The sequence below is a fragment of the Squalius cephalus genome (genome assembly GCF_949319135.1).
Source record: "Squalius cephalus genome assembly, chromosome: 21".
Lineage (NCBI taxonomy): Eukaryota > Metazoa > Chordata > Actinopteri > Cypriniformes > Leuciscidae > Squalius > Squalius cephalus.
In genome coordinates this window covers 19,612,990-19,629,184 of record NC_137142.1, presented here as the reverse complement: position 1 = coordinate 19,629,184, position 16,195 = coordinate 19,612,990, and the positions used below count along the sequence as shown (strand labels likewise).

General features: G+C 39.0%; 1 protein-coding gene across 7 annotated transcripts in view; it reads left to right on the top strand.

Annotated features, from left to right (window-relative positions):
* zmiz1a (zinc finger, MIZ-type containing 1a) overlaps positions 1-16,195 on the top strand; it is a 132,329-nt gene that overhangs the window by 93,934 nt on the left and 22,200 nt on the right. For 3 of the 7 annotated variants that reach the window (XM_079856407.1, XM_079856406.1, XM_079856405.1), the window contains 2 exons: positions 4,038-4,151; positions 8,290-8,395. In XM_079856407.1, the coding sequence (XP_079712533.1) occupies positions 4,038-4,151; positions 8,290-8,395 (220 nt within the window). Of the gene's footprint in view, positions 1-4,037; positions 4,152-8,289; positions 8,396-13,428; positions 13,553-14,189; positions 14,372-14,545; positions 14,926-16,195 lie in introns of those variants that run through there. The other 4 variants (XM_079856411.1, XM_079856409.1, XM_079856408.1 and 1 more) reach the window with 4 other exon arrangements.

The following is a 16,195-nucleotide window of genomic DNA, read 5'->3' as shown; positions in this document are numbered from 1 at the left end:
TTCTTTCCTCAACTTTACTCAGTTGGTTATAATGACAGAAGTGTAAAACATTATGTCCAATCTCATGACTAACACCCACTTGAAGCCATCAGTATGTTGTGATTGTAATGTCGATCAAATGGACCATTTTCTCTCTTGACTTTGACTTTTTTTTTCCTATTCTCATACAACCAGTCTCTCAAACTGCCATCTGAGTTTCATTTTCGAGCCCTTCCTACAGAATTCCTTCTGTTTTCTCATTGCGGGCTTCCTCACCAGCAGTTAAAGCCCGCACACTGAGCAGTCAGCAGCCAATAGCTGTCAATCACACAAAATGAGATCCTCTTCTGTCTGAGAGGAGCAGACTGACATCACAATCAACTCAAGGCAAACACTCACCCAAATACATTTTTCCTACAAATTTGTTGTTCATTTTGACTACATATTAAACAATGCATATATATATATGTATATATGTATGTGTGTTTATATATATATATATATATATATATATATATATATATATATATATATATATATATATATATATATATATATTAACATTGAATACAATTATGGCATCTGTGAATAGTGGCCCCATTTTCTCTGTTTTCTTTTCCTTATTTGTACAGCTTCAGTTTATTCTGCTAACTAATTAAAACGGCAACTCTTATCATTCACATTGTTTACCTTTGAATGCATGATGAACCTTTGGATGATCAGAACAATTCTCTTGGCTCATTCTCCATCAAGAACATGAGGAGGAATTTAATGATTAGAAATAATAAGTGAAACATGCCACAGCGACTCAGTTTAATTAGAGTCTTTCTTTTCTCTTTTCTTCTTAAGCAAGAAGAAATTATCATTCACATGGAACATGAATACAAATTTGCTGAGGAGTATTCTGATGCTGGAGGAGGCAGTTATTCATGGTCCATGTCCCGTGTAGGACTGAAGAAATGAACTCGTGCTCAGGGATTTCCTCTGACAGATTAGTTGATGAGAGCAATTGCCCCTTAAGATTTCAAGATCCTGACCTTATGTCAGAGTGAAGTCTTGAATGTGGTTGAATAATTTGAAGATTTATTTCCATAAAATGACCTAATATGAGTTTTATTTACTTAATTTAGTAAATACAATTTAGTAAATTTAGAGTCATATTCTGTACAACTTATTATGTACATATTATAATAGTCCACTTATAATGTTTGTCTGGATTTCTTGCTCCAGAAACAGGAATGTAGTTTAAAAAAATACACTATATAGGGGAATATATATAGGCTATATATTGTTTTTTTCCTTTGCAAAGCCGGAAAACTGGGAAATCTGGATTAAAGAATAATTTCCTAGAAATGTTATTATGATTAAATACTTAATCAAGTGTTTCTTGGAAAACATTTTTCTTTTTTATAAAAAATTGAAATTAATGATCGTTTTTTTATGTTATCAGATGTTATTAGTTTGTTTTTTACTTTTCCAGTCTTGGAAAATACCCTGATAATTCCATGTTTCCATTTATGTAACGCTTACTTCACAGTGATGTGTTTTTTAAATCACAGTTACTATAACTGGACTGGGAAAACAGCAAGAAAAAACTTCCATTATACAGCCACTTTATATTTATATACAGTGATTTGCAGTGTAAATGATCAGATTTGTAGATGTCCAGACCAGGTCAAGCAACATGACTTAATGCCTCTGGAGTGACTGTTCACAACACACAGAGCTGCCCTGAGGTGGAGAGGTCCTGTTTGGACACTGTGTGCTTGGCAGGGGAAAGGTGGAGTGCTGAGATTTGGCCACGGTTACGTTAACACCTGTGTTGCGATCATGCCAAAAACCCTTCATTGCTGACACACTGCTCTGAGTGCCCACCATCACAACAGCGAGCTTTTCATCCCCCCCTCTCTTTCCTGATAATCGTGCGGTTGGACCCAGGCATCAGAATGTTCGCTTAAACAAAGAATTGCCTTCCTCAAAATTTAGTTTTTTTTTTCCGATGAGAGGGGGAACGTTCGCTACCCGCATATCCCTTATGCTGTGCAGGATTTACTCAGCAGGGTTCTGCGGCAGTAGACATTGGCTCTTTGTCAGATGAGCTCTTTGTCAACACACACACACACACCAAAGCCTCTCATTCAAATGGCGACCTCTGCCGCCCTTGGAAGACAATGGCGCTTCCTTCGCTGCAAGCCGGGGAAGAGGAGGTGTCCGTCGTAGTATAATGGTCTTCAAAGTGCGCAGTCTCCTCCTCAGAGCGGCCAAACATTGCCGGAGCATTAAACGTGCAAAGGCTCTGAAGAGGTTGTACAGATTGCTCGTTTATTTAAATTTCTTGTCATGTCTTGTGCGCCACCAGTCGCTGGAGAGTTTGGGTGGGGGAGGGCAGTCCTGAGGGGAGGATAAACAACCTCAGCGCTCAATAAATAAAAAAAAATCGTAGGGAAAAGAGAATAAGCCTTTTCTCATTCAATTCTGCCACAAAGCCCCCCCTCTTGTGCTCGCCTTATTGGCCGGCCTGCTTGACTATGGCTTTCAGAGGTGCAGATCTATTACATCTTAGTGGACAAAAGATGATGAAGAGTCTGGATTAGGACGTACTGCGGTGTGTGAGGAGGCCTTGAAGCACACTGAGCTCTTTGTCAGCAGAGTGGATCTGTCCCAGAATGCACAGCTGTGTTCAGACCAGGAGGCCTTGGGTTACTGGCTGGGTTCTTGCAGGGCTGTGCAGATGCACCAAGTCAAAGGGCAGGGGGAGCTGGAGCACTTGGCTGACTGAAATATATACAGGGGTACACATAACTGGTGCGCATGCGTGGTAAAAATAAATGATGCGAACCAGAAAACATGGAGGGAATCGCTTTTGAGTACCAACATTTTTGGGGGCAGGGACATTTACTTACTGGAGTTGAATTTTTCTCCATCTCTGGTAAGATGGCAATCATGATGATACGTGTGTTCATTAATTATTAGGGGTGCAACAGATCGCAGTTGATCAGTGATCCGTACGGACCAGGCCCCACGGTTCGGCACGCATGTGATTCGAGGATTAACTGCTAAGTTTAACCATCATAAAGTGAAAGTTTATCATTTGGACATGTTTTGTCTTGCCAATTTACAAATTCAAACGTTTTTAAACGCGGAAGAAGAAGTGAAAATTGGGACTCGCGCACTGTTATCTGTTATCGCGCTTCAGCGTTATAGCGTTTCAGACAGCGCTCAAACACCGTATTGATTCCTCTTTCGCGTTTCCTTGCTCTTGAACAAATACATACACAAAATTATGTCAAAATACCGATCTCGGCAAGTATTCTCTCGGTTATGTCATAAGTTGAGAAAGAAGTTGAACAGTTGAGAAAGAAACCGGATTTGTGTCACTATATTCAGTCCGTGCATTCGGTCTTAAAGTGACAGCAGCCTAATATTCCTGTTGTTGTCTGTGTCATTTAATGTTTAAAAAAAAACAAAAAAAACATCATCATCATCATCTACCATGTTCGAGAGAAAAGAAGATAGTGAGGAGAGCAGTCAGGAGGAAAGTGATGATGACAGCTTCTCCAGGTGTTCCCTTGAGAACCAGACCAAAAAAGTTATGTGCACCCCTGAATATATACTACATTTAAAATCTGATGCTCATAATTTTATTAAAAGAAAATTAAAAGGATAATTAACCCAAACGTGACAATTCTGTCATAATTTACTCACCTCATCTCTGTATCATTTTGTTCTTCTGTGGAGCACAAAATATTTTGAAAATGTTAACCAGTCATTTTTGGTTACTATTGACTTCTATTGTACAGGTTTAGATTGACATGAGGATTCCATTTAAGAGAAAATGTTGTTTTTTTTAATGCTTTTCTAAATCATCATTTTGTGGAAATATTTTTGTAGGTGGATGAACTCACTGATGCTCATCCTTGAATCCCTGCATGTGTAGTTTTCTCTGTGTAAACAGAATACTATGATATTTAATTGCTAACGTGTGTCGTATTGAACTTTTATGGTTAAAAACTTCAATATATTAACCATGCACTATTTGATTTCTTCTCTTCAAACAGCACTTACAGAATCCGGCCAATTTCCAGACGGCGGCCACAGAGCTGCTGGACTGGTGCGGAGACCCACGAGCCTTCCAGCGGCCCTTTGAGCAAAGCCTTATGGGATGCTTGACGGTAAGCCAGCAGCTGCTCAAGTCTTGTCCTCATGTCAGGGGCCAGTGACGAAGGTTAAAGCAACAGTCACGCTTCACGTGTCCTTCTGCCCACCCACTCATCTCTCTGTTTCTTTTCTTACCTCCTTTAACCTCTGCTTATATATATATATATATATAGATATATATAGAGAGAGAGAGAGAGAGAGAGAGAGAGAGACTGGTGTTTAAAGGTGATTTAGTTTAATTTTGATGTTAAAATCATTTCCACTATCTCAATAAGCTAAAAGTAAGCCACTAGTAGGCTGATTTCCACAAATTTTCCAAATCTTTTCAAATTTAATTCTGTTTGGTGGTGCAGAACATACAGTAGGTTGAAAAGTAGTCCCCTGTCCCACATTCTCCATGACAGTCATTGATTATGGCACACTGCCAGTGTTTAGCACCTTCAGTCTGATTCAGGCCTCCAGTCCAGGTGCTTTTCACGGGCAGACAGACATTTTACATCGATTTCCACTGGACTTATTTCAGTCCCACTCCCACTCTGTGATCTGAATTCCTCAGATAATGATTTACTGGGAGGCTCTCGGAATATGTTTGATCTAGCTAGACTTACATCAGGTATCTTTACTGAGATTTATTTTTTTTCTTAAATAGCTGCCATTATATATCCTAGATCACTGGTTCTCAACCAGGGGGCCGGGGCCCACTAAGGGGTCACAGCAATCTTTTAGGGGCCCCCAGTAAGTCTTAAAATGATTTATATTTAGTTATATTTACATAATCTTAATTCAAAAATCACTCTGATGTTGGATGACAAAATAACCTGATACTATTCATACTACACTAGACGATAGAGTACATAGTGCAAAGTGCGTCATTTGGGACACAAATCTAGATTAATCTTGAGCTAATGGTTAGAGCCTTTGTAACTAATTGACAACTTTTTGCCATCAACAATGTAATTATTATTCTTTAAATACAAGCCTGACATGTAAAACCCATATTTAATATCCCATTAAATTACTGATTGAACCCCTTTAAAGCTTTTTTCAATTTTAATGAATGAACGTGCACTACCCGTCAAAAGATTGGTAATAATAACAAATGTCTGCTTTCTGAAGGATCATGTGACACTGAAGACTGGATTTATGGCTGCTGAAAATTCAGCTTTACCATCACAGGAATAAATTACATTTTTAAAATACATTAAAATAGAGAAGAATTCTTTTAAATTGTAATAATATGTCCACAATATTGCTGTTTTACTGTATTTTCAATCAAATATTTGATTGGCAAACTTTTGACCGGTAGTGTACATGCGGTTTCATTTCACAGCTCAGTACAGACACTTGTTTGGCATTTTTATGACATCACTTTTTGATCAGTCACATGGCATTAGCAATCAAAACAACCTGGCTGCATCACAAACTTCCAGGGCTTTCTGCGCCAGCTGGGCTACTGCCCTTGAAATGAATGAGGATGTTAATGGACAGCTTTCTCCAGGTATTCCAGACCTCCATGCTGTTGCACGGCTCTGACAGCCTGAGTTTGGTTCAGCCTCCCTCTCTGTAGTTAGTCACGTGTGTACATGACAATGTGTCCCCAGACACCGTCTTCACACCACACGCGCTCACTCCGAAAGGATGTGCAGTATATGTTGGCGCTCTGTATATTGTAATTAATTTGTCTGATGCGGTGCGGTCCCTCGGAGAGCAGCGGAGAAGTTCTTCTCCCCAGGTGAGGATGGTGGAGAGATGAAAGAACTGGGGAGATAAGAATGTTGGCTGACAGATGTGGACATGTCTTACACATTTCCCCTCAGGCAGCAGGTAGCTCTCTGCTCTCCGCAGACCTACATATGGAGCGTTTCTTCCATTGTCTCCCAGCTGCACAATATCAGCACTCAGCCAAATGATAAATGACATCTCCAAACTGTCAGTAGCTTTAGCGAAGACAACTATCTCTGCTGTTCCACTGTCTTTTCTTGTCAACCCCTGAATATCTGCGCAGTGCTCGCTCTGAAAAGAAATAAACAGACCTTTTTTTTTTTTTCGGGTATTATATTGCGGGTCACTGTTTGTGTGCACTCGGCTCTTTAGCAAAACTGTAACCGAGGACATTTGCATGGCTCAGTGATTTCTAATTTTTTTTTTTTCTGTTGAATCACTTAATGTTTTAGGCCTGCATTCTGAGAAGAGAGATTATGTGGAAAAGGCTTATGAGAGGATGCATTTCTAAACGGCAGTGGAATCTATACCAGCCCTCATGGCAGAACGCCTGGCTGTTGCGTTTGGCAAGTGCAGCTGCAGAAAGGAAATTAAAGTTTGGCAAGAGTGCAGCGCCGCTGCCTGTCCAAAAATCCCTAAAAACTGGAGGACAAAAACGTCTCGAGGTTTTCAGTTTCATAGATGCCGTCCTAGAATCCCATTAAGCCGTTATTTGACCATTGAATCACAAATAGGGATCTGTCAGCGCAGGTTTGATTTGTCATTTTTGTTGCACCACCTTGGAAGCAGATGTATGACAATTTATGATTAAGAAGAGTCACGTTTGCACCCGTTGTGGAACATAAATCGCACGTCAAGTGCTGAGTGTTAAGAATTGAGAAGGTTAGTAAGTGGATAAATGCAGCGCACAGCTGCAGCACTGTGATACATGAGTCATTAAAGATCATGTGCTGCCTCGTTCAGATTTTACAGCAGATATTACAAAAGGTTGAATGCCTCTCATTCTATATTGGTTGTGTCATTCTTGATGGATAGAATAATAGAGAATGACAGGGGAGACAAAGTGAAATTCTTCAAATTGAATGTTATTCAGAGCAATATTTTAAATCCATAACTTAACTGAAAATAGGCACCTCAACCAGTGTTTTTGGTGTCCCATTGTCGGTCTGAAGTATTTAAGTGGAAAGGAATAGTTTACCAAAAATAATTGACTTATTTACTTTCTCCTGTGTTGCTCCAAACCATAAAAATTTGATTTTTGGCAGAATGTTCACACTGTAATAAAAAAATAAAAAAATCATGTTCATGGCACTTTAATTTGTTTGTTTTTGCCATTATTCATGATTTTACTCCCCACTAGCTTTCACCATGGCAATGGAGGTTAGGGCGTTAGTTGGTGTTCAAGTTCTTATAGGGCAGTACGGAAATGGTAGTGAATAATAATTTTTATTTCGCTCTGTCTGACCAGGTCCCTGAGAATAGTCCTCCTAATACACTATAAAAAAATAGTGTATTATTTGAGAAGACTATATAAATAAACAGAGTTTTTGGTGGATATTTGTCATTTCTGAAGCTTGATGGCAACCTGGTCACCATTCACATTCATTGTATGGAATAGAGTAGGTTGGACATTCTGGCTAACCTCTCTTTTTGTGTTCATGCAGGTTTGGTACAATGTGATAGTGAACAGTCCCTTTAAGAGAGTCCACAGTTAAAGCCTCGGTTTTGTATTCTGTGTGGTAACATTGTCACCTACCAGCTCTATCTTACATTCGGCTTTAGAGTTTTATTTACACGCTTTTGAATTGTTCCGCGAAAGATCACGAGATGCTTTGAAAGAAGCTGGAGTTGCGAGTTCAAGGGGCCAAGTGCGGGCTGTGGTCTCTGCGGATCAGGGTATTCAGAGAACAAACAGAGATGTCTGCGCACCAGTCGCAAAGATCTCTGGGGAAAGCTCATCAATCGTGCCCTGCAAATATCAACACAGTCTTAACACTAGTCTGCATCAGTGGAGGTGGCTGTTTTATCTTTGAATACATTATTCATGCACATATATAAATATTTGATATGATTGCACTAAAAAAGGGAAATTGCTCTTTTATGAGTAGTTTTTGGAGAGATATTTGGTGTACATGGAAGTGGGGGGTGCTAGCTGGGTGATGCGAGTATACCGCTGGTTCTCGTGTCTCTCATGGGAGTCTGGGGTAGAATTTCAAGGAAGCTTAATTGCACATAGCTCATGTAGACTATTGAAAAATTCAATAGCCTTAATGCTAAAGAGTGTGTTTAGAACATTTCAGCTTGATTTTCCTTCAGACTTTAAGCGGAGAACTATGTGTTTGCACCTCTCTTGTGAATGCAAATAATGCAGATGAACCCACATGAGTTCACAAAGACCCGTTTTAACGCTCATGTGGTCTCTTTTCACAGGTCGTGAGCCGCGTGGCAGCGCAGCAGGGTTTCGACTTGGACCTCGGCTATCGGCTCCTGGCTGTGTGTGCGGCAAACCGCGACAAGTTCACTCCAAAGTCAGCAGGTGAGACCCTCTTCTCTCATGCACCGTTTCTTCTCACTCATCATTGCTAATAAAACCCAGAGACACTCTGCCTGTAATGAATCCACATTCTTCATTTAGCGATGTGACAGGAAATCTTTTAATTGCGGCATAATGCAATCACAGCGCACGGCCATGCATTAGCATCCTTTCACTTTCCTTTGTCCAACACTCACCCATCTCCTCAAGACGTCATGAGGCGATTTAACTTCCAGAGGTTGTCTTTTCCTGACGATTTTACACGTGGAGCTCTCGGCATGCCAGAACCGCCCCCGAATAATTCACTGATAAGCTGCCAGAGTTCACTTTCCAACAATCATCCATCAGCAGAGCAGCAACGCTTTGTAATCAGCTCTGTTTGAAATCCTGACCTTCTCAGCCAAAGCTGAGTGTCCTGTTCTTGTACATTTGTCAAAGTGAATTGCGGACGGGCATCAGCCAAACAGAGATAGATGGCCGGCAAATGCTGAGGTTGAGGTGTGTGAGTGTACTTTATTTGAGAAAGGCCTGACACGGCTCGCTGTTCAGAATGAAGATAAACGGTCCATTTGAACCATGGTTACTGTAGGACACTTTGGGCCTTCAAAAACAAATGTTTCTGGATGTTTGTTTTTCCTGTTCCTCCTTTTAGATAACTGCACAATAATTTTATTAATCAATATTTTTGTCTTATTTTTGTCTGGGGAAACAGTGTTTTTTTTTTTTTACCAATACATTATTAATTAACATTTTGATTTGGCTTTATTCTTATATTTTTGGTTTTCATTTGAATTTTATTTCAAGTTTTAGTAATTTTATGTGAATTTCTATTTAGTTTTAATTTGTTTTTAGTAATTTTTTAATCTAATATTTTATTTTATTTTTGCTTTGTTTCAATTAACAAAAATGAAAACTTTAAATAGTTTTAGTTAACAACAACAACATGTTAGAATTTTATTTTATTTATTATTTATTCATTATTATTTTTATTTTTTTATTATATTATTAATTTATATTTATTTCTTTTACTTTTTAATTTATTTACTCTCAGGTTACCAATAATTGATCTTGCCTTAATAATGTTTGGACATTAAAAACAAGACAAAAATACTGATTAAGAAATGTATTTTTGCAGTGATCAGCTGTGATCGTGGCAGTATTGCTGTTAATAACACTCATGTGGCATAAGAAAGTTGTGTGATGGCTGAAATATTTATCATTTACATGATATCTCAGAAATTTCAATCCACGCAGAGATTGTATAGTTGCATTCAGAGCAGCTGGTGATAAAGAAATGGCTGGAAGCAGATATGACTCAGACTTCCTCTCAGTGCATCATGGGGACATCCATCTTACCTCTATCATAAGGGCGTCTACCGCCCCAGACATGCAGACGACAGTGGCAGAGCTCAGAATCATAAACCCACTCTCCGTCCCTCTCGTTTACTCTTTCTCTCTTTATCGCTCTACGTCCTTTACGCAAAACACACACAGAAAGAGCGAAGGGGAAAAAGAGAGAGAAGAGATCGGCTCATGGATTTGTCGAGAAAGTGCAGCCCCAGCGAAAAGCCAGTGACAGGCAGGATGGCGACAGAGGGGCGGCCACCCGACACCACACACCGGAGTTCAGTGTGTCTGGCGCGCTCAGAGCCTAAAAGAAGCGAGACACTCCCACATTACACGATCAATGCACATCAGGCGGCCGTGGAGAGGCAGTCACCGGCTGCAAGATGAATCCGTCATGTTTCGCTGTCTCTGTGATATACAATGCAGCTGACACTTGCCTGTGAGGATGGCCAAAAGTCATCCACTTGCACTCAGAATTACACTTTTATTTGCCTCTCGTAAAAGAATAAGTACCTGTAATGGATAAATGCTAGAAGATGTCTTGTAAGATAAATGTAATTCATATATATATGCTTTGAGTTCTTTTTAATGTTACATTTAAACAGTTATAGTGCTTTAAAATGGTCAATTGGATTCCTTTGTTTTTCGATATGTGATTTTGGCAAATCAAACACACTTGAACCTCATTAGATGCTTGAAGTGTATTTTTTAATTGACAAAGGTAATGAGAACATTTATAATCACTGCAAAACAAATCTTAATTGGCATATTGGTCTTGCTTTCCATTAAAAATAGGAATTTACTTGAAAAGCAAAAATAAGAAACGTATAATATATTTTTAATTACATATTAATAAATATGAATATTTATGTTAATAAATATGAATTAAATATGTACAAAAAGTTACTATAAATTGTAAATTAATAAAATAAAATAAATTGATTTATTTATTAAATCATGGGGTAGGAAAAAATAAAAAAAAATTTAATAATTTTATATGTAAGAAATTATAATAAACTATTATATATATGATAATAGTGTAATTATAGTATAATATATAATATAAATATATATTATACTGTTATATATTTTAAATAATTGTGTATATTATTTATTATTATTATTATTATTATTACTACACCATTGAAAATATGTTTCTTGTTTGAAGTGTAAACCTCATTGAATTTTGATAATTAATGCTTAAGACTCTTATGTTTACTCTTTAATGTATTTATACTGGAAAACAATACAAACATACTAATTGAGAAATGAATGCAAATGATGCACTGACAAAAGACAGATATAATCAGTGCATTATATCTCTGACGCATGTTTGGCATTCTCACCATCTGATCTTCAGGAATGTGTCAGAGATGTGGTGCTTGTGGGGGGAATGAAGTGTAGTCTGTCAGTGCGTGCTGGTTTGTGGGTGCTGACCTGACCTCTCTGTCTGCGGGATTATCTGGCCGCATTAATCTGTGATTATGGGAATTATCTGTCCACGGTGTGTTTGCTTCTGTTTTTGTGTGTGCGCTCTTATTTAGTCTGATCTTCTCTGCTTACATGCTACTGACAGACTTTTTAACCAGGCTTTGTTTGGCACCCCACTGCCAGTCCAATAAGATAATTTAGTCTAAAATCTCCCTCTTTGGAGCACACAGTTGTGTCTGTACCAAGAAACGTTAAATACCTTGTCTGAGACGCTTTTATTGAGCATATGTTAATTATACACAGCATCACAATTGCTTTTGATAGTATTTCAACGGTGCTGTCAGTCACAACAGTCTCCTCGCTTAGATCAAAATCTAGTTCTTCCCTTTATATGTGTCATGCTGATATTTAATCGAGAACAGGTTAGTTGAGAGACTGACAGCTAATGTGTTTGTCTATTAGGACATGTTTCTCACTCGCATACCCCTATTGAGAAAGTCTGCTTTTATTTAAACACTTTCCTGAAAAAAAAAGTCAATTTAAAAAAAAGTCAATTTCTCGTTGTGCCTGAGCACAGAAGCAGAGATAGTGTGCCATTGTTCAGAGTGAGATGTTGCGACAAGATAATTGCAAGGTGTGTCTTAATTGAAATGTTTTTAAAGTCTGTTATTGAGCAGATTTGGCACGAAGTGCAGAAGACGAATTAGTTTGCATCACTTATAACAAGACAAAAATACTGTATATGCTGTTCTTTTAAACTTTCTATTCATCAGAATCCAGGAAAAAAACGTATAACGTTTTCCACAAAAATATTGCGCAGCACAACTGTTTTCAATATTCACGATAATAATAAGAAATGTCTCTTTAGCATCAAATCAGCATATTAATATGATAGGATCATGTGACTCTAAAGACTGGAGTAATGGCTGCTGAAAATTTTAGTTTTGTCATCACAGGAATAAATTGAACATTTTCACAATATTACCAATTTTACTGTACTTTTGATCAAATAAATGCAGCCTTGGTGAGCATAAGAGACTTTAAAAAACATTGAAAAGTCTTACAGGCTCCAAACTGTTTAACAGTAGTGTTTTTTCATTCATACATACATAGTTTTGTGACTAAAATAAGTTGGCAAGTTTATGCACTTGACAATTTTTAATCACATTTTAGTAAGAGACTTTACACCATATTCAAGTTTTTGGCCCTAATTTTATTTAGAGATATAGTTGTTTGATGTAGCTATATATCAAAGTAAAGCTGACACACGTCTCTTCTCTGAGTAGCGGATGGGGAAAAATATTATATTGGCCACTGTGGGGTGAAACGAATCTCTCAATGCAATGGTGAGGAATGTTCCTGCTCTACATAGGAAGTCTGTCAGCAGCTTGTAAATCAGCCCAGCTGGAAGGCACGTCAGGAGAGCAACCAATCCGCCACGTCGAGGGTGACGGATCGCTTTCCAGCACCCAGCCGTAATTCACATGTCATGTACACACATGGTTTACAGAGAAGACGCGAGCGCAAATACACAAGAAACTCAAGCCCGGGACCTCCCCGTTGGTTGGATAATACCGCAAACCCTGCCTACCTCTGTCTGCATACAGTTCTCACTTTATACTTCAGACATTCACTGTCTCTTTGAGTTTGCAACATCAAAAGGATACATCCTTAGTGGGTCACAGCAGTTGCCTTATATATGTGCGCTTTTATTCAAGGTCCAGAATTAACAATCGCCAAGCAAGCAAAAAAACTCTCAAATAATATGTACTTTTACTATATACATTTTTTTTTTTTTTTTTTTTTTGGCAGTTAAGAAATATTTATGATCAGTGAAAAAGTCTACCATTGTCAGGTGAGGCAAAAAGTTAATTTTGGACTCTGCTTAAATACATTTCTCAATATATTCTTTTCTTTCCTTCTGATGTAATCACTCAGCAACAGTTCAGTTACTTCTAGATGCTCCAGATCTGATAGATTTTTGGTTCACAGAAACAATCTGATTTTTTCATTGTAGCTCATAATCTGCAGCGATAATGCTGTATTATAGTGGATTTTTATATTAAAAAAAGTAGGTAATTATCATAAGATTGCTCATTTGTAAAGTACTTAAGTTCACAGCTTGAGAGAATTGTTGGAGTGATGTGTTTGTGTTGGTGGAGGGTTATGACTCACTGCTTTGCAGTAAAAGTTAAAGGAAGCTTGAGTTCCTGTTTGAGCCAGCTTTAGCTCTTCACCTCCTTTTTCATGTAGCCCGTAGCCTTGACATCTCTCATTTTCTCTGAGTTATTTCATCCCCTTGTAGCTTGATATTAAAGGTATCTGTCACACGCAGCACTTCAATGCCAGCCTGGGAGACTGTGTGATGCTTCGTGCTACATTGTAAGTCTTTAGTATGTTGGAGCTTTTAATGAATTATTGCTAATTTGATGTCAGTGGAATGTATTACAGTGCTCTTTTTGCAGCGTCAAGAAAATTCCTGCGGTTGATACAGCATTTTTATTAGCAGATTAGGCAACGCTAATTCAAGAACTGAAGAATAGCTATGTATTAATTCATTAATGGACGCACACTATTGACAGCCTGGGGAAGTGCTGGATCTCTTTCTGATATTCAACACTTTTAGATGTGTGTAATTAACAGTGTTAGCAAGTGTCAAGTTAGGCACTTAGCGTTAAAAGCTAACAGTTTCCATTAATTTCACCCTCACATGACACTCAAGAGGGCCGCCCACCAGCCCCGGGCTTAATTAGTGTGTGTACGGTCTGATGGATTTATACATTGGTGTCATGTGATTAGCTCTCCAATGGACGGGATTCACCCGCTTTGATAGCAGTAATCGTGGGGCCGCGAACACAGCTTTAACTGAATTGATCCGAGCATGTTGTTTGTTCTCAGTCTTTCTCTGGATGATTTGGTCACGGGCCAAGATACAGCCCATCTGCTGTGATAGGCCCCGCCCCCCTCTTTGCAAGTTTGAAATGTGAGCCGCTCATGCTTCCCCCCCCTTCCGCCCTCTGGCAAAGTGGCCATCGTATTGCATGGGTGTGTGTGTGAGTGTGCGCATGTATGCGTGTGTGTTTGTGTGTGTGTGTGTTTGTGTGTGTGTGTGTGTGTGTGTGAATGTGTGGCTTCCATCAGTTCCAAATGAGCCGAGGGTTTTAGGCATGTGGACGTCACTTACAACACAATAAATCTGAGGTGAGAGGACATTTGCTGCTTTTTCTTCCTCTGTCTCCCTTCTTTTTTTTCCTCCACCCCACGTCCCTCTCTCTTTCTCTCTCTCTCTCTCTCTCTCTCTCTCTCTCTCTCTCTTGCTTCTTTTTTTTAACCCTTTTGAAACACAACGGTGCTTCCTGTTCATTTTGTGGTTTTGCACTGCAGACAGTTTACAGCCTGTCATTGTGTGTGTGTGTGTGTGTCTGAAGTTTTCGAAGAGCTTAACCTGATTCCCCGTTGGCTACGTCTTGGAGCAGAGGAGCCAGGTATAGCAGGAGCCCATTAGCACAGAACTCCATCTGTGATTGGCTTTGCACTGGAAACCCAGAGACCGCCGCTGAATAATTGATGTGCATTGTGCAGTCGCTGGACAGGCGAAGAGAGGGAAAACAGAGAGAGAGCCCCAGACAATCAGACCGAGATAGACAGAAAGCTCGTAGATTTCTCACGGGTTCGTCTTTGCCTGCTGGTAAAAATCCCTTTTTTTTTTCCTGTGCAATGAGAAGACTGCGATGAGAGCCCGATCCCGACCATTGGTAAGTCACGTGACGAGCGGAGTGCATGCGGATGAGTTGAAGGCAGGTGTACTGTATGTATGCGCAGGAACTAACTCGTAAAGAGTCCTGCTCATGATCGAGTCGTAACAACTGACTGCGTTTGACCTAGTTCCCTCTCTCCTACATAAATGCTCACACATAGAGGGTCAGAGTGGGCTTGATTATCTCCAGGAGGAGAGCTGACCTACTTGAGGCACAGTGTTTTTGTCAGTCCTTTGGCGTTTTAATGCGAGCCTGGCGACAGCTTGGCTCCAGCCAGTTACATGGAGCAGCTCTTGCTCTTCACCGGCTACTGTAGGTGGCGAGTGCATGTTGTAAATCATCGGATGGGAGAAAAGTCTTTTGCATTGCATTCGAGGTTTTGTTCTACGGGCCGTAGGGGTCGATTTGAAAAGGGGAATGAACGTGGGAATTTTTGAAAGTGGGGGGATGTGTGCTTGCTGTGCCCCTGCTGTTTGTATATTTAGAAAGCTGGCTTCATCTCTTGTGTTTCTAGAGCACTGTCTGCGTCTAGGCACAATCCCTAGATATTTATAGTAAGTAGTTGTTTCTTGTAACTGCTACAGGGTGGCAGTTAAAGCATCGTAAGGATAATATACTGCTGGAGCAAAGTCTACGGGTTCCTGTGAAGTTTTGTTAAAGCTCTCGGCCTCTGCTGATGGGGAAATAAAATGCAGTTCGCTGTAATGAGGATCCTGCTGTTCACGTGTGAAACTTCCTCCTCACTGGTGAGGAGCTTTTAATAGCTCGGTGCTCTTTGCCCATGTGTCGTTTGTGTTTGGTGGAATTGCTTTATTTAAACATGCAGATGTTGTGCTAATGTTTTGGGATAGGCTACAAATGAAACTACAAGTTAAAATGTATTAAATGGATATATATATATATATATATATATATATATATATATATATATATATATATATATATATATATATATATATATATATATATAATAGTAAGTGTTTTATTAATGGGTCAAGTGTAAATAGCAAAAAGGCATTAAGTTGTTTAAAAGATACCAGTAAAGACAAGATTGCCATTTCAAAAAAACTTTCTATTCATCAAAGAAACCTGGGAAAGTATGATATTTCCACAGTAAGCAGACAACTGTTTTCACCATTGATGAGTTTGGAGTAATGATGCTGAATATTCAGCTTTGCCATCACAGGAAGAAATTAAATGTGAAAATATATTTAAATAAAAAAAGTTATCTGTAAAAAGTTGTGAAAAGTTTTCTGTAAAAAAATAA